Source organism: Marmota monax, unplaced genomic scaffold (genome assembly GCF_021218885.2).
Source record: "Marmota monax isolate L192 unplaced genomic scaffold, Marmota_monax_Labrador192_F-V1.1 WCK01_AAM20220418_F8-fsc00219, whole genome shotgun sequence".
Classification (NCBI taxonomy): Eukaryota; Metazoa; Chordata; class Mammalia; order Rodentia; family Sciuridae; genus Marmota; species Marmota monax.
Window position 1 is genome coordinate 1,332,375 of NW_026692081.1, and position 27,993 is coordinate 1,360,367.

Below are 27,993 nucleotides of genomic sequence, written 5' to 3' on the forward strand. Positions count from 1 at the left end.
AAATCCCAAAGCTATGTTAAGGTTAATTTTTGTTTCTGGCCAATAAACGCATTAGCCAACTGCAAATTCTTTATCTGTTAATGAATCCACATATACTGCATTGGTTTCTGGACAGCATTGCTAATATTAACTTATATTTCCAACTTATACTACAGATTGGAGATATTGTTACACAGAAATAATAATTGGAATTTTAAAAAAATTACACTCTCCTTTGATAGCACATGATGTTCAATTTTGTTAAAGATTCAAACTCAATAATGGTTAGAATTCACAAGGGCAAATAGAATCTCAATCTAATAGGATATATACTGTTGTTTAGATTTTTCATTTGAAAAATAGAATATACTTCTCAAACTTTGCCAGAGCAGAAAACTATATTTGATAAAAATTCTAAAACTGTTTTTCTGCCTCAAATAATATTTCATATTCATATAATCCTGGGGTACCTTACAAAATTATTGCTATACAAAAGAGAAGAAAGTGAACAAAATAGACATAAATCATGTTGTGAAAACCTTAATGATATTGAACCCCCCCACACTCCAAGATACTGTGCGATAGAGGGAGGGAAGGCAGAGGGTATATGAATAAAAAATAATAAACATAATATGGTGGGCTTTTTCTTCTTGAAATTCTCTCAATACGTGACTTTTTGTACTTTTCTTCTCTGGTTTACCAGCTGGAGTGATATGGTGCCTGCATGAAAGGCTTGTCTTCCAACTGGAGGCTGTGCAGCAATAAATTCTTGTGAAATAATAGCATGTGATCATTCTAGTTAGAGCAGTTAATAACTGGTTAAGCGACATTTCCCTCAAATGGCTGTTTTCATTGCCCCGAAGCAGTCTCTTCCACCCCATCCCATTCCTCCCTCTTCTTCAACAATGCTTCAACTTCCTCCTCAAATCCCTCACTCCTAGCCCCAAGCAAACACTGCAACCCTCCAACTGTATTGTCTTCTTCAGCAGTAAGCCATCAGATCCAGACAAAAAGATTCAACTGATGGGGAGAAAAAGCAAATTGGGAAAAAATAAATGTCCCTGCTCTCTAGAAGGGAAACACAGATGGAGCCGCCCAGCCCTCAGCCTTCTGCGGGCTGCCCGGCCCAAGCTTCCTGCAGGTGCGGAGCTTTCCAGCACGCAGAGAGTTAAAGGCATCATCGCAGCCATTAGAGGGAAAAGTTGCGGCGCCGCGAGCCCAGCGAAGTCCTCCAGCCCGCCCCCCTTGCCCACTCCCCGCTTCCCGAGCTGGCTCGGTGTTTAGGGAGGGCAGTGATCACGCAAGCTGGAGCAGCGGGCTGACGTTGGACAAGCTGCCAGGTAGCTGAAAGCAGCCAGCCAGCAGCGGAGACACTTCCCGGCGTTTGAAGCCTGGGTCTGCACTAGAAGCCTCAGGAATCCTAGCCATCTGGTTTTAACCTTCGCGAATTGCATTCCCCTCTCCCCAAAGCCAGTCTTCACCCGCGGAGCGAGCAGCAAGATAGGATGTTTGCAGTGTCGCGCCCAGGGCTCTGAAACAGAGCCTCCTGATACGCTTGCATTCTCTTCTTTTAGGGCTTTTTGGCTGTTGGCTACACTGATGTGACCCCCCCACTTTGGAATGATGGGGATCTTTTTGGCATATGTTGGAATTGTTTTCTTTTCCGTTTTATACGTACAACAAGGGCTTTCTTCTCAAGGTAAGTCTGTGCTCAATGGCAAATATACATCTGGTGTGTGTGTGTGTGTGTGTGTGTGTGTGTGTGTGTGTGTTGTTTTCCTTATATTCAAAGCATGTACAGGAAGATATGGTGAGATTCTTAGCAAGTAACAGTGGGTTTAGATTGTATGGATAGTATTCTGTTTGATATTTTTCTTTAAAGTTTATTAAATCATAGGCATGAGAGGTTTCAGAGATTATACACTTGGTGCCTGGCAAGGAGGTGAGTTCCTCAGTGAACACAAACACAGGGCTGTGTGTGTGTGTGTGTGTGTGTGTGTGTACTTTCTGTGTGCATGCACAGGATAACCACTCATGCATACATAATCACCACAAACAGAACTGGATATTGGGGGACTTTCCATCATCAGTCCTGCTTTCCCTTGCAGGCAGAAAGGGTTTAGAGTTTTCCTTTTCTGAGTCTGTGTGACTTCGTTTGCATGTGTGTTTATCAAAGGACAGACTCCTCTGAGGACCCATAAAAAAAGGCACGACTTGCATTACAAGCTGCAGCAGCCTGCTGAATCCAGTTGTTCAGGACTTTGCAGGCTGCAGTGGTCGTTTCAGCACCATGAACAGATCACATCTCTGCTGCCAGAAGACTGCATCACTTCTGCAAGCAGAAATGCCATGTACTCCTCCTTCCAGTTTGAAAAGAAAAGTCCTTTTCAGATCAGACTGCCTTCTCAATAGCTCCCATTTCCTTTAAGTATAAACACAGTTCCATTTCACTAGAGATCAATCTGGGATTTCATAAAATTTTGAAATGAGTATCTATCTTTTAAAAGTGGGGGTAAAGTGCATACACCCTAAATCATCCCTGCAGTTCCCTCAGCCCTCCTTTCCATAACTGTGCACTGTAGCTATACAATTCCATCCGCCACAAATCTAAGACTACTTTTCGGAAGCAATCAGCTCTTTGCAAAGTGTCCTTTACACAGATAAGAACAACCATGTTAACAAGAGCATCACATGTTCAAAAACATGCCCTTAAGGAGAAAGAGGACATTTTATTTTTGTGAGTTTCACCATGTATATATGAATCTGACAAACTGGCAGTGTTACAGTTGGTAATGAATAGGCTTTAAAAAAAATCTCTGTAGTGACTTCAAAATATTTTTCAATCTCATCTAAACCTGGATGTATGATTGTTAGATTCCAAGGGACATGGCAATAGCTATACAATAACTTGATAGGAACAAATGTGAAGATTAATTTCTAGAGAATGAAATAAAAACATTAAAAAGTGTGCAACTTGTTTCACTACTGTAGGCTTCAGATCACAATTGCTAATAACTGTTTTTGTCATATCAGCAATGTGCATTTTGACAGAGTCATGATCAGCCTGCAAAATGAAATATTCCGTTAGTCATAGACTGTTTAGAAACTTAGAGGGAAGAGGCTTTCCTCATAATAACAACTTGACATATGGTCTAAATTGTACCTCACTGAATCTCAGTAAGTTTTATGGCATGCTGCAATCTGACAAAGGTTATTTGGATCTAACTCTGGGCATCTTGGCTAACAGAGTTACTGGCAAGCTTGTTAGCCATTCCATTATCTGGACTTGATCAACAACAAAGTGATTTAGTCATGATACCAAAAATAAGACAGGCAAGAGGCAAAGAAAGGCGGAGGGTGGGGGATGTAAGCAGGCAAAGTCAGGGATGTCATAGACGGGTTGTTGCTGTTTTTTAAGTCCGAGAAAAACGTGAGCTCTCAAGGAAAGAAACGTTGGAGAGAGTGGTGTATATATGCCAAAAGGATGTGCTCCTGTTTTACAGCAAAATTTACCGAGTTTCCGCGGAATGTGACAGCGACAGAGGGGCAGAATGTGGAGATGTCCTGCGCTTTTCAGAGCGGCTCCGCCTCGGTGTACCTGGAGATCCAATGGTGGTTCCTGCGGGGGCCCGAGGACCTGGAGCCTGGGTCCGAGGTGGCTGGAGCGCAGGTAGTGCAGTCACATAGTCCGCAAAGCTCCCGTGTCTTGTCTGTCCCACTCTTTTAGTTCTCTGGGTTTCCAATGGGGGGGGGGGGGGCCCAGGGCCCAAGATGCTGCCTAGGTGTCCCTGGGGACCTTCCCATCTTTTGGGGAGGGGGGCGTGAAAGACGCCCAGCCATATAGGAAACAAGCCTGAATTTGTCCTGGGCGACATAAGTTAAAACCACCAAGGAAGTCATATTATGGGGAGCCTTTCCTGATTTAAATTGGAGAGTAACCTCCTACTCTTAATATTGCTTTTATTAAGATGCCCATTGTGACACTACAGCGCTGTACATACATCCCAGGACATCCGCTACTCTTTCCTAGACAGTATGTGTGTGTGAAGAACTCCTGTCCGAGGTCGTGCCCGCATGACCACCCTCTTCCCTTCTAGTCCCATTTCTCTCACCTTTGCCTTTAACCGAGATAGTTGAGGGTGGGGCAGGGAATGGGGAAGAAAAGAAGTAGGGGAGAGGGAGAGGCTGATGCGGAGCGGAGGAAGGAGGGAGGGGAGAAAGGGAGGAGGGAATGATGGAGCCACCGGTGGATAGGAGAGGAAGGGGAGGAGGAAGAAGAGGAGGGAGGAAGAAAAGGAGGAAGTGTGAGGAAAGGAGGGGAAAAGGAATTTTAGTGAGGAGAAAGGGAGACAGAAGAGGGTCAGAGCGAAGAAGAAAGGCAGTTGAGCAAAAGAGGACTCGGACGTTCAGGAGAGTGAAAAAGAAAGTCTGTAAAAAAAAATAAATAAAATAAAATAAATAAATAAATCCCAGGGATGGTACAGCAGCGCAGAAAAAGATGGAGAAATTTGTGCCCGAAAACTTCCACCCACATTCACATCTCGGCCCATCTTTGCATCTTTGTGTCTGTCCCTAACCTTCCCGGAACCCGAAGCCCCAGACGGATCCAACCGCAAGGAAGACCTGGCCCGGCCGCGGGCACTGGGCCCGCCTCCCGGAGCTCAGCCTCCGCGAAACTGGTGGCGCCGGGACCGCGCTGAGCAGCGACAAGCTCGCTTGGGAGGTAGCGGGGTCTAGCCGCGCGGCTTTGGCCGCAGGCCAGCGAACCTCCGGGAGGCGGGTTGGTCTAAGGCCGACCAGGGGACCAGATGCAGATGGGGCCACATCCCTTCTCTTCCCAGTCCTAACTAAAATGTTGCAACACACCTACAAAGGCTGGGACTAGCCTGGAAGGCTCCGCACCACTGTGCTGCGGACGTGAGAGTCAGAGGACCTCGGTGGGAATTTGAGCATTTGCATCCTTGTCCCGCAGGTGGAGCTCTTACCAGACAGAGAGCCGGACAACGACGGGACCAAGATCAGTGTGAGTGTCACAGGGACAGGCGACAGGGGGCGCGTGCCTTAGCTGCTAGGCAGGCCCAAGGTGAACATTAGTAGTAAATGGATTTTAGATTTTAAAACCTTTTAATTTGTTGTCCCTGAAAAAAAGCAATTTTGCAAACGCAGGTTAAGAGCCAGTTATCTCCTCTTTACCTCTTTAGGTACATAAAAACTGAAGCGATTTGAGAGTCCATAAGTAAAATTATGTATTAATCATGTAAATACCTAGAAATTAACTAGAGAATCATTTTGGTATCCAAAAAGGTTGTGTGACTTTTTTTTTTCTTGTTCTTTGTAGCAGTTGTATAAGAGTGAAGGGCTGCAATGCTAATGTGCATTTTAAATTTTGGAAATGATTATCCTTTAATAGAAAGTGAAAAAGTAATATACAAAAATCTTCCTAGAGAGAGAAAAAAATTAAAGCATCCAAGAAGATTTTGAAATTATAATGAAATAAAAAAACTCAAATTTAAATGTCATTCATAGTGTATCTAATGTAGTTCTAATGCTGGTGTTCAAAATCATAAAAATATAAAGCCAAAAGCAAATATAAATTTGCAACCATTACTGGAGAAGACTGACCTATTGAAACTAAGAAAATATTGTTTTACCCTATTGGTTATTAGTTTGAATAATTATATGATGAGAAGAAAATGAAAATCATCTTTTTTGCTATACTTCAAATGAAGCTATGCAGAGTAAATTAATTAATAATACAACTTACCTTGAAAAATGGCTTTAACAAGTTTTCAGTACTAGATATGAAATAGTTTTATAATACAAAAGGAAGAAATCTACTGAGGATGAATATACTGTTTATTTTTAGATATCTAAAAATTCAATAATCTACATTTTAGAAAGATTTATATTAAAGCTCTTACCATAGCATAAAGTGGCATAAGATTGGGGTTACTTTATAACTAAAAGCATAAAAATATATTGTATGCAGAACTTAAATCTATCATCTAATTGTGTAATCTCAACATGGAAGAAATATCAAACAACTTAATAACTCACAAAATCACAAACTTTTTTAGAATATTTTAGTTTCAATTTTTCTTACATCACAGAAGCTGTTGTTTTCCTATAATGCTAGGAAAAGCTTGACTGGTAAAATCAATTAATAGTGTTTTTCATAAGCATTTTACTTTGTACATACACATATAATTAGATAGCTTATTGATTGAATATTAACAGCTGACTCTTCATGCCCATACCATACCATCTGAAGAATAATAACAAAAAGAGCCTTCAGACACATACAGAGACATAATCACTTATGCAACTGCTAATAGTAATAGCTAGGTTAGTAGATTATAAAATCTACTGAGTTGAAAAGAGTTCTAGATATGAACTGAGGCAGAAGGTAATTTGTTCCCCATGTACATTCTGTTTGACCTTAACTTCTGTACTAAACCAACATTTATTAACTTAGATTTTCTGGGAAATATTTATAAAATACTGATAAAACTTCAACCTCTAGACCACATAGAACTGTATTAATTCAAGCAAAACTAATTGACTGTAATATAAAAATCAGTGTTAAGAATCACTAAGCAAACTTCTTAAACCTCAGTTTACTCCATGGTAAAATGGGATAATAATGATATAAATACTCTGACTACCTCCAAGTGTTAGAAGACTTAGTCAGGAATATATGTAGAACTGACTTCCATTATTTTATAATGTTAGAATATTTATATATAAGTTTGTATACACATAAATATATACTTATGGTTATAATTCAAATGTCAGAAACTACTTGTTATATATACGCTTATATACATATATGTTTATATAAAATACAGAGTAACACTTCTCAAATTTTCTTAATTATTTATGGCTGTTTGAAAATGCAATAGCCATTAGCAGAATAACTATATTCTTGTCTCCACTACTTTTCTCTGTCTTTCAAAATTAACTCAAACCTTAAATCCTGAATGTCTTATGAAATCTATCATTCTGTCAATCATGGATAACATGATATATATTAAATCTAACTGTTCCAATAATAATATTTAAATATATCGTATTTATTATGTATCATATACATTTTATATAGCTGTTATATTAAAAACCTGGGACAAAATTATTAGAAGAAATAAAAAGGTCAATTTCAATTTTGAAAATCAAATCAGTGTTTTATTGATGGCATTGCAATTTCCTACAAAGGCATCTGGTATATACTTTGAGCCATAAGACTTTAGGTGATATAAACAAGTACCTGAGCTTTGCCACCCAATAACTGTAACCAAGATTACATGAAAATTTTGAGAAAGAAAAAAAAAACATTAATAGGCGTGGGCCTGTTGTAACAGTACCTTTAGTAATCACCTCAATGTGGGGATAAAAGTATATTCTCATCTCAGCTGTTATGACCAACAAAAATATTTCTGTGATCTTCCAGATTTGAAGGGGTTAGTTTATAACCCACAGTAAAGAAAAGAATCTGCATTAACTACGGAGTTGGCCTCATTGGTTTATACTCCATTCATCTGAGTTAACCAAGCAGAGTTAATCCAGTCCCATGTTGAGAAAATGCTGGCACTTCTATTTATCAGAACCTGAAGAGTATGAACCACACTGATAATATGGCTCTGTTTAGACTGACCTCATTATCCTAAGTCTGTGAATGTCATTATTAGTGGAGTAAAATAAATAAGATCTTAAGATCAGATGTTAAGGAAATAAAAAGCCCCTTGACAGTAGCTATGAGGTCATTAAGGCCCATTAGTTTTCCAACATTAACAAGCTCAGGAAAAAGAATGAGAACAAAATCATTTCATGCAGCACTTTTTTTACCTGCAATTTTTCAGACAGTGAAAGTTCAAGGCAATGACATCTCCCACAAACTTCAGATTTCCAAAGTGAGGAAAAAGGACGAAGGTTTATATGAGTGCAGGGTGACTGATGCCAATTATGGGGAGCTCCAAGAACACAAGGCCCAGGCCTACCTGAAAGTCAATGCCAACAGTCATGCTCGGAGGATGCAGGCCTTCGAAGCCTCACCTATGTGGCTGCAAGATATGAAGCCCCGAAAGAACATCTCAGCTGCAGTTCCCAGCAGCATCCACAGCTCAGCCAACCAACGGACGCACTCCACCTCCAGCCCTCAAGCGGTAGCCAAAATTCCTAAACAAAGTCCACAATCAGGTATGGAAACCCATTTTGAGTCTTTCATTTACCACTCACAAACCCTCCACAAAAAGTTAAGTCAAATAGAGTAGACAGACTGATATTAGATGTGGTTTTTTGTTTTTTATTTTTATTTTGTTGTTGTTGTTGTTGTTGTTTTTTAATGGGAGACCTAGTTCAGTTGAAATAATGAGTCTTGAGCCATTGAGAGCAGGGGCTGATCTGCTCAGAGGATGTGCATTTGCCCCATTAGTCCCTGTCAGTGCTTCATATCCAGGGGATCTAAGAGCTGGACTCTATTTTTCCTTTCTGTATATATATGTTGTAAGAACAATAAATCATGTAATGTGGTCACATTATAAATGCATGTTCATTTTCTCTACAGATTTATGTATCAATAATGACCCAAATTAAGAGGCTTTCACTTAATCAAAATGGAAATGAAAGAGAGACACCACATCATCAACATTTTTAGCGACCCATAACTTTAAGCAGGACTAGTCTCCAAGGGCTTTTGATTTTGAAGGAGAAACTTCAGCTGCCTGTGATGAAAGTGATGATGATAATGGGAGGAAGTGAGGGGGGATGAAAGGCAATAAGTGGTGCAGAGATAAGGCAACTCCTGTAAATGCGCCTCGGATGCCAATTTAGAAGCTTAGTCACACATTTCCTAAGTCAGCTGTGCAAGTTAAAGCTGTTCTGAATGGCATTAATTTATGCAATCATTCAGCCAATGGAAACTCATTGAAGTTTTAACCTTGATATGAGATACAGGCTTCTTGTAGAGCAGTCTCCTACAGGACCCATGGCTGTCCTGATTTTCTCTAATACTGACATAATATTATGGGACAAAGAGAGCACAAAAATATCAATTTATAATAATTTAAGCTTTTCCCTTTTCTGAACAATAATTGATACTACTAATGGTAATAGAAAATTATATTGCTAATATTTAATAACTTCAGTTATTAAATTAAAAACTCTGACCATCTCATCTTATGTGTATGTATATAGACAGATATAGATATGTATACATGGAGATATATGCACACATCTTAAAAATCATCCTGATCAAATATATGTATATGTGTGTATATATATATGTGTGTGTGTGTGTGTGTATGTATATACATATACACACAGATATATTTGTACATATATGAAAGATACATATATATAAAGATATATATGTATATCTTTAAAGGAATATATATAAAGAATATATATATAATAGGTATATATGTATATATAATATATAAATATCTTTAAATCCTTGCTTGTGAAAAATACCTTAAAATAATATATGCCAGGACTGAGTGTGTAGCTCAGTGATAAAGAATTTGCCTAGCCTGCACAATGTCTTGGGTTCAATTCCCAGCACTGTGATCAATCAATCAATCAATCAATGTATGTCAATACAGATTTCTTCTTTATGTTTTCTGTTCTAATGGATATGATTTATAGATTTATAGGCCACTTGGCTTAGGGTCCCTGTGAGTTTGCACTGCCTTTATATGTTAATGAATAGTTCTCCCATGGTGCCTTGGTCATAGTAATTTATCAATCTGATGAACAGATGGCTTAGCCTCTCTGAAGTCCAATTTGTATGGCTTTGTCTTATTTTCCTCTTTATCATTGCCTTTGTTTCTCAAATTAAAGGACAAAACCAACAGAGCTAATAATGGTTTTTATCAACAGAGCTAATAAGGATGTTACTTTATATAAGGGTATGCACACATATTTATATCTCAGTTACAATTTTGTAACCACTATTTGAGAAAGATTTAATGTCTTTGGAGGACTTGTCCTCCTCTTCCTTCAGACTATCAAAAGAAGCAGCTAGACTCTATTTACAGAGTAGCCTCAGCAGACAATTTATGATCCAATTAGAACTCCAAATCATGGAAGTGAAATTATTAGCCTACATATAATATTCCAAGCCAGATATCATAAATCTGCTCTATGGAATAAAATCAAACAGATTACCTATTTCAAATGAAAGAGTCTAAACATTGATGAAATGTTCTATTTCTAAGATATTTTCTTTATGGTGTTAATAATATACTCTAAAATATCCATTTTAATATCTATTTCTTACTGTGATTGAGCCAAATTATAAGCTCTAGAAATCATAAAACAATTTTCAAATGAAAATTGTTGCTCATTTTATCTATATCCATCAGACTTGCTCTTAGGTACAAAATAGTTTTTTCTTGAGTTAGGGGTAAAAGGAGGGAAAGAATGCTGTCTGATGGAAGCCTATATTCATTAAAAACTTTTTTTCACAAAAACTTACCTGCTTATAGCAAAGATTAATCTGGACTATCTCAAAATATTTAATATATTTTTTCTACCATATTGGAAAATGTTTTACATAATTTTATCAACATTCTCTCAGTATTGGGTATCCCAGTTGCCCATTCCATTGATGTGTAAGTTTTATGCTTGCACAATTATTGTATATAATATGGAACCTAGGATGGATATTTATATATTATATTCACTGTATTACTCACATCCTGGTTTATAATTTTGCTTTAGAATTTTTCAGATTATATTCAAATAAAGCTTACTTCAATACCCATGCTTCATCTATTCATTCATTTATTCACCTTCCATCACTTCAGGAAACGCTTACACCAGGCACAGGGACTTTTGAAAGATATACTCCCTCTCCTCAAGGGGCTTATATTTTAGTTTGTAAGAAAACAAAATACATGGGAATTCCATTTACCATGCATCTTTTGTTTTCTATTAAAACCAGGACATGGTAAAAACACACAGTTAAAATCTGTTTTTTACAGGCCAAGGGCTATTCTAGACTTTTATATTTTATGATCTGATACAAGGAGGCATGCTTCTTGTTCAGTATAAATAACACTATAATATTAGCCTGTGTCCAAAAAAAGATGGTCTATTTCACCTTTTATTTCATAATTATCTTTGACTTAGTTGACTATATTATTTATGCTAACACACTCAACTCTTAATTCATACTATTTTTCTGTCAAGTAATTTTTGTGTCTATAAAAGAGAAGTGTTAGCTGAAAATAATGTTATGTAAAATCTTCAAATTGTAAAACAATTAAACCAGTTTCTCTAAGGCAACTTATACAAAAAAAGAAGATGGAAAGGATAGTTCATGACTATCTAAATATTAAAAGATGGAGATTTAAGTATCATTTAATATGACTAGATTTTTTTTAAAGTTAGTGAGCATGACACAGTCCTGTCCTGCTTGAAACTGTTTACCTTTATAATTTTCTTTATCTTTAGAATTTTTCATAAATAAGTAAATTATAAATTCTTAAATTATTTTAATTCTACATAATTTCTTAATCAACAATTAGAACCAAAATAATGAAGAAAATGCTAAAGCTAGATGAAAGTTGGTTTCTGCAGTTTTTTATGTTTCTCATCTCCAGTTCTACCAAACCCTCTCCAGTTTTGTGTACTCATTACCAATGACCAACACTCTTCATATCAAACCTATATCCCTCCATATCCCTTACCTCTTCCTCCTCCTCCTCCTCCTTCTTTTTTAAATGTATTTAGAGAAAGCTTAGAAAGAAAGAGAAACTGCCACTAAATAATGGATGGAAATAAATACATGGAATTAGAAGTTAAAGAAATATTTGATAGATGTTCTGAGGTGAAAGAACCCTTGATTCTAGCTGGTTGAATCAAGGAGGGCAACCTGGGAGAAAGGGCTCAAACTACAGGGAGAAAGTATACAAGCAAAGATGGAAAAGATTTTTCAGAAAGAGTGGCATATAACAGGCTACAGGTGGAAAATCCCAAGATCTCTACCAGGATGAAGTGGTTTAATTCTCTCTTCACAGAAAGCTTGAAGATTACTGTTAGTTCCCCTCCACTGCCAAATTCCATTCTCCATGTTTCTTCCAGTATCATCCAGCATCTCCAGTCCTTTCTAAAGCTAAATACCTCTTCTGTACCTCTCTTCTACTGGTCCTTTCTTTGTTCTCTATGTTTTCCTTCTCGTCTTTCCTTCTCCCAACCCACCCTTTCAAACAGGCAGAGAAAACTGGGAAAACAGCTTCCCTTTCCCTCCCTTCTCCATCCTGGCAAAGTCAGATCTTTCAGGGTGGCACACCTAACTGATGCCTGCCATCCTCCAAGAGGGGCACTGTATGCTTTCTCCTGCTTCCTTATATCTCAATATCATAAAGTCAATACCATTTCTCTCCCTGGTCAATGTGACTGTAAATGTTCATTCAAGTCACTGGCATCTCCTAAACTTCCAATTACCACATCCTCTGATAAGATCCTTCCCAATTTGCAGGCAGCATTTGTACCCTCATCACTCCTAACATTCTTACCCCTCTTGTCTCCTCAGGTTGATTTGCTCTTCACTGGCTTTATCAATCTACCCTCTCCTTTATTGGCTTCCACTTCTTAATTAGTGCTATGTCATTCTTTTTCCATTCTCACCTTCTTTATCTTACCCCCCTGTTCCCCTGGTTTTGATAAAATTTTCCCATTCACAGTTCTACTTCTAACTTCTCTCTGAAGATCCAAAAAAGGCTCATAATTGTTCCATAAACATCTCTACATTTTCATCCTACATGTCCTGGAAAAGATAACTGCACAAGTATGCATTCCACAGATTGACAGGTGGAGCCTTTTCTCCCCAACCCCACCTTGAATTTGGGCTTGCCTGTGACCACTTTGACTAATATAATGCAGTGATGTTATGCCAATTCCAGACCTGTCTTTAGGGGGACTAGAAACCTTTTGAAAGCCAACCACCATACAAGAAGCACAGATAGCTTAAGACCGTCTTCCTGGGTGAGGCCCCACTGTAGGCACTATATATGGGAGTGAGGAGGCTGCTGGACATTCAGACTTGCCAGCCTTCATCCAACTCAGCCCCAGATGCTGTTTCATTGCAGTCACTCTCCAGCTGAGCCCTGGCAAAGCACAGAGCAGTGCAAGATAATAGTCAATTGTCTTTTTGAAGGCACCTGGTTATTAGGGTAGTTGGTTTGGGGTTTTTTTGTTTGTTTGTTTTTGTTTTTGCTTTTTTTTCACAGCAATATATAACCAAATCTGAGGTCTGAAACTCAAATATTCAGAACTGAATTTATTCTCCTAACTTGCTCACCCAAAAGAAATGGCCTTCCTCCTGTTTTCCTAAACTTTTAATAACATAATCACAATCACAGATTTTGCAAAAACCTTGAAAATGTTCTTATGTCTTCCTCTGTCAGTTGCTGAATTAGTCATTCAGTCCTAGTAATTTTCTTACCAAACGTCCTTGAAAAACTTTTTTTTCTTCCTGTTATGCTAACACTGGTTTCATTCTCAACATAAGCCCTCCTTACTTTCTTTATTCCAGCAGTTCCTAATAGTCTCCCTGTTTTAATTCCAATGAAGGAACATATCACAACAGAACATGTATTACTATTTCCGGAGCACCATCTCTAATTTTCACAGGCTAATTTCCAGCCCTGTTTGGGGGAGTTCCTAATCCTTACACTTACTCTTGCTACTTGGTATTTCCCCAATGTTTTCAGACACTTCCTTTCCTCTGTGACTCTGCAAATGCTGCTTTCTTTGTGTGAGTCTTTCCCCATTTGCTGAGTTTCTACTCAAATGCAAATTCCTTTATAAAGCTTTCTCCCATTGCTTTAGTCATAATTGGTTGTTTCCTCATCCAGCCTCCTGCAGCAATTTGTTCTCATTTCCTTTGAAGCCCTTATTTTTGCACCCTGTATTGTAATAATTGCCTCATTTTCATGTTCTAAATCCTACATTTCAGGAATTTTTCTCAGTCTCAGGCAAACCAAGACAGGTATCCCTCTTTGTTTGTGTATGATGCCTCAAATACTTTTTTAGAGACTCTTTTCTTTGGCGATTACTTTTTCCAGTGTTGAAATTGACTTTGCAAAGGTCTTCTCTTCACTCCTGTGATGAACAGCTGGCATTTGTAAGAAAACTGGCTGTGCTTAAGGTTGCAGTTATGTTTCCACGTGTGGAGTCTGTCATTGCTCAGCAGGAATGCTGATTCTCTGAACTCCAAAATATGATTATTGTGTTTTCACCACGAAGCAAACCTGAGTGTTCCGAGGCAGCTGCTGTTATAGCTGCCAGAAGCCAAGATCACGCCAGAGCTCCTCTGTTGCTGATAAACATGGCAGGTTTCCAAAAGTAGCCAGATTTAGCAGAAATGATCTTAAAACAGAATTTCAAAGCTGTTGGGGAGAGAGAGATAAGATACTGAGGATCTTACAAAAAGATTGTTTTCCTGATCTCATCTATAAATAAATGGTTTACAGTTTTGGGGTAGAGAGCCAGTTGTAGAATTCAGACCTTAATGTTGATTTTGGTTTAAATGATCCATCTTGGCTGCTTACACAGGTTAAATTAATCTGATCATTGTAATTCTATCAATTAAATGACCACTATGTAAATCAAATGTCTATAAATAAGATGAAAAGCAGATTTGAGGCAATAATTTGGGTAACACAGGCCAAGGAATCTATCTGCTAGAGCTATTTGAACCAGAATTTTGCAGATTAAGAGTCTATACTGGTTAAATTCTCTAACAAACCATATTTATTTACACATTGGAATCCAGTCACTATCTGGGCCTATAAAACCAAGGCCCTTTGCTTGGCTGGATGGGCTTTTCCATACATGACTAGCTGTGTGAAGGTTATTGAAGGGACATGAAGCAGAATTTGTCAAATGATTTGTCTCAAATGATTTCACAGTCCTTGTGACTTCAGGAAAGTACAATAGGAGTAGTTTTCTGGATAATATGACCAAAGGGTCAGAAAACTGCAGAAAAGACTTCATTCTTTTGATCAAAGTAACATACATGCTAAGAAGAGCAAAATAGGGCAGGGACTCCTTCTCTGGAGGACCACTTCTGCCACTGATGTTTGGACAACATGCATTTGTGCATTCAACACAGCTATGAAAGGTCCTAAATAAACAAGGAGGTACTTCTTAGACCTTCTGCCTCGGACAACAGAGGAAGCCATAGTGCACAGTGGTTAGAGAGGCAGATGGTTCACAGCTCTGCTCCATAACTCATTGCTATGTGCTTGTTTCCTCATTTCTTTAATAAAAACTATAGAATGATCAGAGTTATGAAAATTACATATGGAATGTGACACATTTAAGACTTGGCACTTAATTATCACTTAACAAATGGCAACTAGTTATGGTATTAATATGACTATCATTGCATTGCTTGTATATTATTATGATTATCAGCAATCAAAGGACAAGAGTGAAGATGTCTATCTAATATTGATCCTTTCCAAGACCCACAGTGGATGCCTGAAATTGCACATAGTCTGAATCCTACAGATGCTATTTTTTTCCCTCTGTGTGCACAATGTGTACTAAAGTTTAATCTATAAATTGGGTAAAGAAGAGGTTAGCAACAATAACTAGTAAGAAGATTAGAAAAATTATAGTGTAATAAAAGTTTGGTGTACATGATCTTCGTCTCCTAAGAGTCAAGACAAATATTAATTTTTTGGACAGCAGTTGTTCTCAGTGACTGAAATGAAATCTGTAAATAAGGAGGCAACACGGCAAATGGTCAATTCCACTCAGCAAATATTTTCTTGTTGTTGTGGAGAGGTGACGAGCTAAAGAAGGAAGAATGAGAGTCTTTATTCATGGCTTATGCCTTGTTTATAATTTCAGATATTTCTTTTGTCCTTCTGTCATACTATTAATTGATGATAAATTTTTCTCTATACAACCATAACATATTACCCACCAGCTGTCTTACCTAAGCTTGTAACTAGATCCTTATGGTAGTGCACAATAAAATTCCAAAGGATTTTTGTGAATTTGACCTGAATATGCAACATATCTATTCAGATGTCATAACTATATGAACTCTCTGCTATATGACTTAAATAAAAGCTTTCAAAGAGACCCTATGAATTTTTTAAGTCACAAAGTAATTGGAAATACATATGAAAAAAATACCTCAGTGAGAATATATTTAAAAGCCTTTTAAAAAGAAAATAAAGTAGAAACCTACCATAAAAATTCAGTTTGTGATATCATATATGTTCATATTTGATTCCCAGATTAACTATCTACCCTTGTCACTTTGAGCTGACCAAAAAATCCCTCTGAATCTTAAAAAAATCTTTATTTATAAAACTGATATGGTTATATATATAATCTCCCCCAAGGTCATATTCAGCCTTAAGTGAGATAATGAATTCAAACATCTAACAAAGTAAATAAACCTAGCTTGTAAGGGAGCTCAGTAACTGTTCATTTTCTTCCTCTTTACCTATTAAATATGAAAATATATTATTAAGTACTATTATTTAAGAGAACAATAAAGAAACATAAATAGAAAAATGAAAAGATAATAACATTCTGAAAGTATATAAAATAACAGTTGAAGAATTAAAAATATAACAATTAGAGAACAATTTATTCAATTAAAAGAAGCCAAAGGAAAATGGAAAATGTTACCACCATATATATATATATATATATATATATATATATATATTCACTTTTGTGTATATATGCAAGTGAACTCTGATTCAAGAGCTAAGCAAAAAAGAAAAATCAAATACAGGAAAAATAGCATAAAATCAGAGGCCTAAGGCTTTGAAATTTTAAAATTACAAAATAATTTACAAAGGAACATAATATTTTAATATAATCCAAAACATTTGTTTTAAGAGAGTGTTTTGTTTACCTATTAAGAGTTACATATACTATGATTATGTAATCCACAACCCCAACACTGAGTTGAAACTTCTTTCTCAAGGAAAATTTGGCAGGAAAGACCATTCATGGGGCTTTCTGGTGTGCAGCCCATGTATCCCTGAAATTGTACTCCCAGGAGGACATTGCAAGCAGATCAGTAGTATATCAGATATGAACTCTTGAACATTGACATTCAGCACAGAGTTAATCATATATGTGGAAATTTGCAAATGACCTAGAGAAGTCATCTAATTCATGCATTAAAGCATAAAGTGATTATTGTGCAGTTTCTAGAATCATGTTTTCAAAGAATGTTTAGTAGTCTTAGAAAAGACCCAATATATAATACAACTTGAATATTTATGTTCACACAAATGTACAAATGTGTATACCTAAATCACTGTTATGAAAGTAGTAACTCAGAAATTGCTTAGTATTGAAATAAAGAATTTCATATATATACACCCATATGCATATATATGATATATTATTTTTCTGGGTGCCATGTAGAGAATCATACTATTAAGTTGTTCTTCTAAACAGATAGGTATGATCATGATGCATCTATATTGATTAAATAAATTAAGCACACCTACCATCTATAAATAAAATATCATGCAATTATTTGTTATGATTCATTCAGTCCCCAATTCAAAAGATTAAAATGATGAGCACTTAATCATCATTGGGGATAACAAATGGAAATCAACATACAGGAAAAGTTATAAATAACCAGAATTCTTACTTAATATGGTTGCTTCAAAAAAGTATGAGAGAGCACTTTTGCATGAATACAGAGTCTTTTATGTTTAAAACAGACTCAATTATAGGTGGAATGCCGTGCTTGAATTAAAGCAAATTGTAAAAGCTAGGAATTACGATTTCTGATTTTTTGAAGCTGATACTATTGAGCTGTTGAAAATTAAAGATGAAATTAAGCAAATTTTAGCTTCATAGCTACAAACATTTTAATGACAATTAAATAATGATTTCAGATACTCCAAATTTCATAATTTAAAGGTATCAGCCACTGTGCAATGACAGGGACTATTATGAGATCAATGTGTTTCATGCTTTACTTAAGTGTTCTATCTTGCAGACACATCCTTAGCAGTGTCTTCTTTGGCCCTTTGTAAAATATTTTCTTTTTTTAATTTTTCTGATTAAACAATATCATATGCCAAAATGGCAGTTCTCTCATTACCAGCATAGTAAATGATTAATTTGAAAAATGCTATGTTTAGAGAACAAGCACTAGAATCACAATCACTAAATTTAAAAAATCTTCAGAATTTAAAAACTCATTCTATTTCAAACTATATGAAAATATCATAAGGGATCTGAAGATATGAATTGTGTCTCTATGTTTTTGGTGTTATTATAGCTCCTAGAAGTGTGCTTACCATATAACTAGAGTTAAGTAAATGTTTAGGGATTGAAAATTTATGTTTGGGTTTACACAAAATAAAAAAACATTTATGAGGATAAAGCTAAGAATACATGTGAATTTAGTGCATCTTCATGAAAACAACTGTGGACCGTTAATATAAGAATGGTCAGAGAATATTGGAAAATAGTTCTTGGATCATTCTTCCTTACATACTGAATGATAACAATTATGTACATTTATCTAAAATGATATTTAACAGCCAATTTATCTAAGACGTTAGATAAAGAGTCCTTGGCAGCTGCTCACTTCTATCCTTTGATTTGCATGTCTTGAATATTATGTGTTTAAAACTGCTTCAAATATCTTTGATTATTAAATCCTCATAGTTTAGAAGAAAATTTCTGATGTGAAGATAACTTATTAAACATTATAACTCAGAATATTTCTAAGCAAATAGATTAAGGAAAAGGGTAAAGCCTGTAATTCAAACTTGAAAAATATATGGGCAGATTTTTCCTTATGTTAAAATAAATGTGTTCTCTGAAGACATATGATTGATGATTTGTGTGTCCTGTAGACATTAGGTCCTCAAATAATTTCTTCCTTAAAATCAAACATTGCTGAACAACAAAAATAACTATTTAATTTAGACAAATTATTATATATGGTAATATCTTTACTTTTTGATTTACATAAGATCATGGAAATTAAAATCTCATATTCACAGCTAACTTTACTTTCTTTTCTTTTTATTCCATTTTTCACTCTGAATTCCTCAGTTGATAATTCTTTAAAAATATGAGATGGTTTTCCTTCTTTGAAGAGGAATTTTTCTCTGAAGACATTGAAGATAGGGTCTATAACATGAAAAAGGAGTGTAGTTGAGAGAAGATATTCTTTATTTCACCAATTAGTGAGCAATTGCTCAAATATTTAGCCAAACTGACACCTACTTTCTCAATGCAGAAGTTATGAAAATACATTTAATAATTTCTCTGGCCCCATTACTTAATAGCAATACTATTAGCTGTGGTATACTTTCTGTCAGTTTCCTTATGCAAACAAGTATCCTTACTACTTTGGGAGTAGTAAGAACTACTACTTGTGTACCCAGGACAACTCCTTTTGTAGATTGTGTACCCAGTCCACTTACTACTTTGGGAGTAGTAAGTGGACTGGGTACACAATCTCTGTAAGGAGGTCATCCCACATGGATGTCAGTTATCTTCATAATTTTCTCTACTTCATTCCCAAAATTAAATGCACATATGTAAGCCTTTAGTGAAACTCGACATTATTGAACATTATCTGTGCAAGAACCACATGTGTGCAATCCCTAATATGTATTGTGTGATTATTCAAAGTCTGGATTAACATCTACCTTTTCATTGTAAATAAAAAGGTTGTTAATTAACAACAAAAACATACAAGCAGAAAGCATATTTAAACCCTATGAATAAATAATTTCAAACATGTTACCAGCATTTATTTGTTGTCATAAATGTAATCTAATTGTAAATGAAAAATATAAATTTATCCTCTAAAGCAGTTATTAAATATATGTGGCACTAAAACTTCCTTTGAAAACATTCTGTTTTTCCACCAAACCATATTGTTTTCCATTTTGTCAAAGCCTCTTATATTTCCCTATACTTTAATCAAGCAGAATTGAGAAAGCATAGAGTTTTACATATGAAGAACTGCCAAATAAAATATTGAGACACAAAGTAATTTGTAACAACTTAGTTCTAGCATCAAACAAACTGGATAGGAACTTCAACTCTACTCCCTACTTGCTGAGGAAACTCGAACAGATTGCATAAACTCTCTCAGCCTCAATTTCCTACCAGAAAATGATTATTAACACCTGTGGGATCATAGTCAAAGGTAAAGAAATAATAAGTGATCAAAAAATACTAGCTATCTCTATCACTATGATCATCCTGGATGCAAAAAATCAGTTTTTACTCAGATGGGTGAGTTACATGAAAATGTGCTATTTTAAGATGCACTATAGTCTTTGATGGAGGAAGGTAGAATTACTTAATGTGTCCACTCTTCAGTAACTGGGGAAAGTAGACATCCTGAAAGGCTGCAGTGACTGGTTGTAGGCAAAGGGAACATCTGGAAAATTCTGTGGTGAATGGGATATCACCCCTGTGTCTTGCCACGCAGTCCTTGTGTTCATGGACAACTAACTGCTCTTTTTCTCTCAGCTACACTAAGAGGCCTCATAACTAGAATGGAGCTGTAAATTTGCTGACTAAAGGAAAGCAAGACAGGAAATTTAAGCAGCTCCTGCCAACAAGCTGGGGCACAATAAAATCAGCGATTTATGTATTAGGTCAAAAAGAAGCACATTTCTTTTAAAAAAAATGGATTTCTGGAAGAAATTGGCACTGGAACTCTAAGAATTCTAATAAAAATATATTCTTCTCAAAAAATTATAGGATAAAATCATCCTATTATTTGACCTTTCCCCTTCAATAGCAATTTAGTATGTGCAAACCTGAATAAAAATTACATTAAAAGCTAGCTCAAATTTTCTCACACAGGTATTTTTCTTTCTTAAAGCTGACATCTGTTATAAAAGAAAAGGATGTCAAAGGGGCCTGTCTATTCTGGGCACTGTAATGGACACTCAGTTCTTTATAAGCTGGACTTCTTCACACACAAAAAAATTAGACTATTGCTCCTTTTTGTATTGGAGGGATTTCATCTTTAGGTTTATCCATATGAGCTTCTCTGATATTCACTTTTATGAAATAAAGATTCTGGAATCACTCTGGAGCCACAGGGGGAGAGAATTTGTGTTCTTTCTTTCTTTCTTCTTGCTTCATTTGATTCCACTAGAAAAACAAGAATAAAGCAGAGAAAAGCTTTTCGAGAATCATGCCTGAAGTTGCAGGCAGATGCCCTGAATGGGGAATGTTCCCTACATCTAAGCTGACTAAAAGTTCTGTTCACATAGAAAATTAATGCGTCAGAAAATATTCAAAAGCAAGAGAAAATGGATAATTGAAGAGCTGGTAAAATTTATATGAGACAAATTGTTTGGGTAGTTGTCTCAATCCTCTACTTGATTATTTGAAGTAAATTCTCCTTTCCTGGTAATTTTTCCTAGTAACCAAGAGCTCTGCTTTTCATTCTCTTCCTCTCACTAACTAGTGGTGGCACTTTGAACAATTAACTTAGGCTTTCTTGGTCCCAGACTATTAAACTTGAGTCAAAAGTGTAGGGGAAAAAGGTTTTAGAAAGAAAAGGGATATGTCACATTAATGGTGGAACCACATCTCAACCAACCATTCAAGTGAATTCAGAGCAATCTTTAAGTTCCAAAAGTCTATAGTTGGAAAAATTAAAAATATTCTTATATCATAAGACATTTGTTACATGATAAAAAGCAAAACAAACCTTACTTATTATTAACATCTAGGAAAACTAAGATACTGGTGATGTTTCCATATCTAATATTTGTCATTTCAGAGGTAGAGACAAGTTAAATTTCATGAGCAAAAAAGTTTTCTCTAAAATGTGTTGTGTCCAACACATTTATTTCTGAAAATATTAGTATACATTTCAATAATAATGATTTAGCAGCTGTGAGGACATTGGAGTAACATTACTTGCCTCAGAGAGTTCCAGAAAGAAGCATCTCCAAGGTCTGTGCTGACCCTACTGATCTGTTGTCTTCTTTCTGTGTCTATGCTTTACTTCCTATTGTTTGTGTATCTGAAAGTGAATTATTTCATGTTGCTGAGATACTTTTCCCTGATCTGTATGTTTACTGTGCAGGGATGTTGAGAGGATTAACTAAAATAATGTATGTAAAGTGCCTGCTTGCATATTGCTTGATACACATCAAATCCCCCAGACATTTTTAAAATTATTTTTATATTTGTCATTGTGGACATTAAGATGAGCAAGATGAGGGAGTGGCATTGTTGAAAATATCCAATGTCTCCCAGCCTATGGATCCTAGATACAGAAAGCAATAGCAGTACAGATGGAAGTTTAAAAAGGAAGGTGCTGAAAGAGAATTAAGCTCTCCATCTGGCAGACAGATAAGAGGGGCAGCAAGTGGGATAGAGGGAGAACAGTTGCCTGCTACTGCAGACTACCCAGTCTTCGAAGTCTCCCTCAATTGAATAATGTGGAGAAGATGGGATACTAACCTTACCATGAAGTGATACTCTCTGACAACATGGAGGAGAGTACAACTGTTGAAACAGGCAATATCCAAAGGTCATTCAACTGCACACCATTTCTGGCTTGCTTGCTGAAGATATCCAAACTCCTGAATACTGTGCTTTGATTGTTTTTAATTTTGATTTTCCCCCAAAGAAATAGATGAAATTTCTGTTATTCTGTGAAATGATAATTATAGTGAAAATAGTATCTTTGAGGCGGTTTCTGTATTGATCCCTGGTCAGACTATTCATCACATTCTTGCAAACGGCTTGCTTATGCACATCTTGGAGGCCAATGCCAACACTAGCTATTATATGAGGATTAAGAAAGAATGAGAAATGGGGCTAGGAATATAGCTCAGTTGGTAGAGTGCTTACCTTGCATGCACAAGGCCCTGGGTTCAATTTCCAGCACCACACAAAAAAAAAAAAGAAAAGAAAAGAAAAAAAAGGATGAGAAATCGAAGCTTTATTTCTGTACTAAGACTTCTTAGATTATTCCTTTCCATCTACAAAATGGAGAAAACACCTCCCCTACCTTACAAAGACATGGGGAATCACACCTCAGAGCACACTGTGAAAATCTTTAGGCATAAAAACAGAATAGAGCATCTAATTGAGGAGCATAATTAAATGGCGTTAGGAGTCCAGGAGAAATCTCTAGGCCCAGGCATGCTACATAAACATTTTCTTTACTTAATTGAGATAATAGCATCTCTCCCTTCTTCTTCCCAGGGTATTTTATGTTGGGGGAAAAAGTTAAAAAAAAAACAACTCAAAGCCTTGTTATAGATACAGAGAGTAATTTGAAAAAATGCTAAACACTTTAGTCCTTTCTTTTAATGTGTGATCCAAAGGATAAGACATGACTGTAATGAATTAAAAGCAATATAGTCCAGGTGAAGGTCACAAGAGAGGCAAAACCAAAATGCTGCTGAAATTCAGAAGAAAGAGAGAGATTCCACAAGCTGGTAAGAATAGATAAAATGGAGGGCAGGTTATCTGAGGGCAATAGTTGCTTAAATGTATGATCTCCTTCAGGAGATAACAGATTATCTATCTGGCCTGGACATAGAGCAAAAGAAACCAAATAAAACAAAATAGGCTCACTTATTTTGATATAATGATGTGGCTTACTGATATGAAAACAAACAGCAATACAGAATGTTTAAGCTTGTGTTAGAAAACATAGAAGAAGTAAGTATCTTATTTGAGAGCTCAGAAGTGACTGCTATCCAAAGAAAGTAGCACTCAAGGCTCCTGACAGCAATCCTGGCTCTCATTATTTCACATAAGTGGAATGTTTATGTAAAAATAAGAATAAAGCATGAGTAGCCAAAGTTGGTTCTTGACAAAATCATATTTCAAAATAATTAGACCATAATATATTTGATAAATAATAATGTTTTATGCAAGTAGTATACATATGAATGAAAATTATAATGGTGATTAATTTTTAAATTACACAGGACCAATATCAGCATTTTAGATTCTTAAATTTCACTGTCTAAAAGCCTTGGGAGTAAGCCTCTCGTCATTCAAGACATAAATGAAAAAGCAGAGAAAAAGAAAAAACTAATGAGTGATTTGATGACAATACAGATTTGCCTTAGAATTTACTACATTGGAAAAATGTTTTGTAATTATCCTAACAGAAATAAATTCTCCACTTAAAAATACGCCCAGAGTGGTTGTACACAATCCTAAAAAAATGGTTGATTGCATAGCTGAAGGCAGTTCAGAATTTTAGTAGCCTTAAATTCTTCACAGTATAAAACGGGATTTCTTTCCCATTGAAACTATGCTTTAACTTGCACTTGCTGGATGTATAATAGGAAATGTTGGGTCAAAATGAAGCAGCTTCTCCCTCAATATTTATAGAGATGATGGGGCCAGGCATATCATATGAAAAGTTGATGAGTTAAGAAAGAAACAACATAAAATGTGCAATTTTAGCAAATTTGAGCTAATCTGCAATGCACAAGCTGAAGAGGAAACTACTATTTCACAAAATATTTTTAAAAGACTACGTCATTCTGCCCAATTTTATTGTTTTCAACTGTTTTAAATATTTTCTCCAATACCAGACATATTTTGTGCAAAATATTAAGGGCCAGTGGCTACTTAAGAAGCCGTGTACTAATCTCTCTTTTTCTCCTTTCTTCTCTTTTTCATCAAATGAATCTTTGTTAAAGAATCTTTCATCAAAAGCTTACAGGAATATATGCTTAATTTTGGAAAGCTCTTAAGCTAGTGGTTCTACACAGATTGTGTGTATTTTCTTTGAATGGTCTTTGTACTTAGAGCTACACATAGACTGAAACATCACTTTGTATTTCTGAACCTTGTTATCCAGCTTGAATATGGGAATACTCCTCAGAGTCCCAACACTAAGGTCTGGGTCTTCAGTTGTTAGGTGTCTGGAGGAGATATATTACATACACAGGCCATCTCCCAAAAAGTCAATCAATGACAATACTTAAGTTATGTTTTGTGCAAATAGTATACATATGAATGAGGATTATAATGGTGAACAATTTTTAAATAATACAGGACCAATATCAGTATTTTAGGTTCTTAAATTTCACTATCTAAAAGCCTAGCAGAAAAATGGTAATGTGAGTCACTAAATGTCCATTTTCAAGTACCAAATGCTAATTCTAATGTGACATTTTGAGTGGCAAAGGGTTGTTCCACAATTTTTATCATTGCCACTATGGAATCAAACATGATTTAACTGAAATATTTTAAAAATTGAGCTTCCCCATGCTTATTTCCCTTCAAAGTCTTTTTACCCATCTCCCATCAAGACAGAAAATAAAGGCTCTATGCCCCATTGCATTTTTGTTTTTCACTAACAAAATGACATTTGGTTCTGTATGTCATTCATACCTAGTAGTTCATTGGAGAGAATATGTGAAGGAAAAAAAAATGCAAAAGTACAATTTAATTCCTCCCCTTTGATAGTGATGGAACTCTTTCAAGAATTTCTAGTTCTTGATAGTACTAACACCTCCTCCAACTTGAAGGACAGGTAACTGAGAAAGATCTGACCCTAAATGTAAAGCCCAGAGGCACCTCCTCCAATGCATCCCTCTCTCCCAGTTGAGCAGCCTGCTGCTGTCAGTTTTTCTGCTTTTCCTGTGGTTTTATGCTAATTCTAGGACAAGGGGGCATGTGATTTTAGATGCCACGATAGGAACAAGTAAATGATTATAGGGAATGATCCTCAAGGAATTCCTTGAGGGAACGTATTTGGATTCTTCTCAGACCTCCCTACCATGAGATGGCATTGTTTGAAAACAGACAAAACAAACGCCACCAACTTCCTGGGACTGAAATACTTTGTATGTGTTGTTATTTGCAGTGCATGCCAAGACATTCATGAGCACCAGAGCCAAGCTGGCGAGCTAATTAAATATATATATGTATGTGTTTAAAACAGCCTAATAAGGAGCATTGGAAATCTTCAAGATGAGCGAATATCTTATAACTTCTTCCGCAGGTGCGAGGATAGCTACAAGCCATGGACTTTCTGTCCTGCTTCTTGTTTGTGGCTTTGTGAAGGGTGCTTTGCTTTAATCTAAAGTGCTGACTTTTTTCCAATATCACTTTCTCTTCTTAAAGCAAAGAGCAAATCGCCTGTAAAATCTACGGAGCGGACAGCAAAGTTGACCCTAAACTCCAAGCATCATTCCGCACCCTCTGTACTCTAATTACCTACACAAGGAGCGCCTGCTTCCGGAACCATAAATGAAGAGGCTATCACATGCTTTGTTGATAATATTTTCTTTGGCAAATCACACCTGATCTTTTCTTTCAAGACAATTAGTGTGAAGTGATAGGACATTTTCTAATAGCAAGATCTATTTTTTTTTTCCTTTTCTTTCCGCAAAAAACAAAAAATAAAAAAAAATTCATCATCTCACTGACTGCTCAGGGGTTGGCCTGAAAGTCATCGGTATAGTAAATATTTACTATGGATACCACTGATTTCCTACTAAAGGACCCACTATCTGCAGGAAGCAAACAGAGATCAAAATTCAACAGAACACAAACTATCACCAAACAAACAAAAAAAAAAAAACCCTTTTGTGGGCAAAATTATCAACATTTTGAGTCAACAAGGAGAACATTATTTTAAACGAGGAATAATCAAAGAAATTTTTTTAAAACTTCTTTTTTCTTGGATTTTTTTTCTTCTTTTTCTTGTTCAATGGTGGCAAGTGCTGATAATGGCCAATCCCCGTCAATCCTGGGAGGTTTATATAAATACATTTTCAGTGTTCTATATTTCAATTCATTTTGCAATTCCTGTATATGCAAACCCAACAAATTCTGTAAATTGCTTATAGTACGTGTGATATAACTTCAAAGTAGATATACTACAACCTTCATGCAAGCTGATTTTTATCATGCTATATAAAATATATACATATGAATGTCTATATGTTGAGCCACCAACCAACTTCTTTTAATAGTGTTTGTTTTTCATTTATAATTCATATATTGTATAAATTTGCAGTGCATTGTTTCACTTCCACAGGTTTGACAGCTGCAGATGGTCTCTGTTGTCCTCTGCTTTCCTCTGGAAAAATGCATATTCAAAATTGTATCTGTCTCTGATAAATGAGCTTTGTTATGTGTATGCTATGTTGGAATTTACTATGTTGAACATACCTTTAAATATGGTGTTTATTGAGGTTTGAGGGTCTCTTGACTCTGAAGAATGCATACTCTGGTTTTGACATCTACTCCTCTGTCATCATTATTCTATCATCAGAAAGGAATGTTGTTTCTAGAAATTCTGCCTTGGAGGCCAGCATGAGGAAAGTGAAGCAGACCCCTTCCTTTCCTACTTTCTTGGGAGAACACGTCTTGGTATGGCTAAAGGATGCTGTTTCCCTTGAACTTCATGAATTTTTGTAGCTTTGTCATTCTGTTATTTGCTGATAATTATATTTAAATGTCTCCTACTTAAAAATTAAAATTTAGTTGCTGGCTAAATATAATATGCAAATGTGACTGCAAATCCCTGACTAAAGAAGATATGTGTTCAGTTTTCACTGGTTAAGTGAGTTATAATTTTAAATATTCCATTCTTATTTTTGATTTTATAATAACTAGACTATTTTACTTGGAACCTGTTTTTACTCTTGCAAAGAAAGATAGAACTCTTAATGTGCTCCACATACACTGTGGAATCAATTTGGCTTGAGAAAGAAATGACCTAAGTTTTCCTTCCAGAGAGATTCTTCCATTTTCTTTCATTACAAAACCAGAAGATCATCTGTGTGGGGACTATGTACTCCCAGTCTAAGATCCTAAGTGGAAGCCTGAAGACAATGAATAGTTCACTTTTCAAAGGTAAATGCATTGACTCTGCCATTTAGTTTTTAGCAAGGTGCATTTTTTTTTCATAGTATTCTAGACCTTACCTTCTGAGAAATAATGGTTTATTCTTTTCTTACCATTCTTGTTCATTTGGTTTATTATTTCAGTCAAATGAGAAAAATAAAGGTTTTGATTGCCCTA

At 35.9% G+C, this 27,993-nt stretch overlaps 1 protein-coding gene across 5 annotated transcripts; it reads left to right on the plus strand.

Annotated features, from left to right (window-relative positions):
• The first annotated feature begins 1,075 nt into the window (after positions 1-1,075).
• On the plus strand, positions 1,076-27,993 carry Vstm2a (V-set and transmembrane domain containing 2A). Of its 5 annotated transcripts, XM_058584767.1 has the most exons (6): positions 1,084-1,319; positions 1,554-1,678; positions 3,483-3,649; positions 4,952-5,002; positions 7,836-8,172; positions 26,086-27,993. In XM_058584767.1, the coding sequence occupies exons 2-6, from the start codon at positions 1,600-1,602 to the stop codon at positions 26,172-26,174; spliced, it is 723 nt and encodes a 240-aa protein (XP_058440750.1). In that variant the 5' UTR covers positions 1,084-1,319; positions 1,554-1,599; the 3' UTR covers positions 26,175-27,993. The 5 variants fall into 5 exon arrangements, with proteins under 5 accessions (XP_058440753.1, XP_046316274.1, XP_058440756.1 ...); XM_058584770.1 differs by having other exon boundaries at positions 1,076-1,678; positions 25,964-27,993; XM_046460318.2 differs by lacking the exon at positions 26,086-27,993 and adding an exon at positions 25,826-25,957 and having other exon boundaries at positions 1,077-1,678.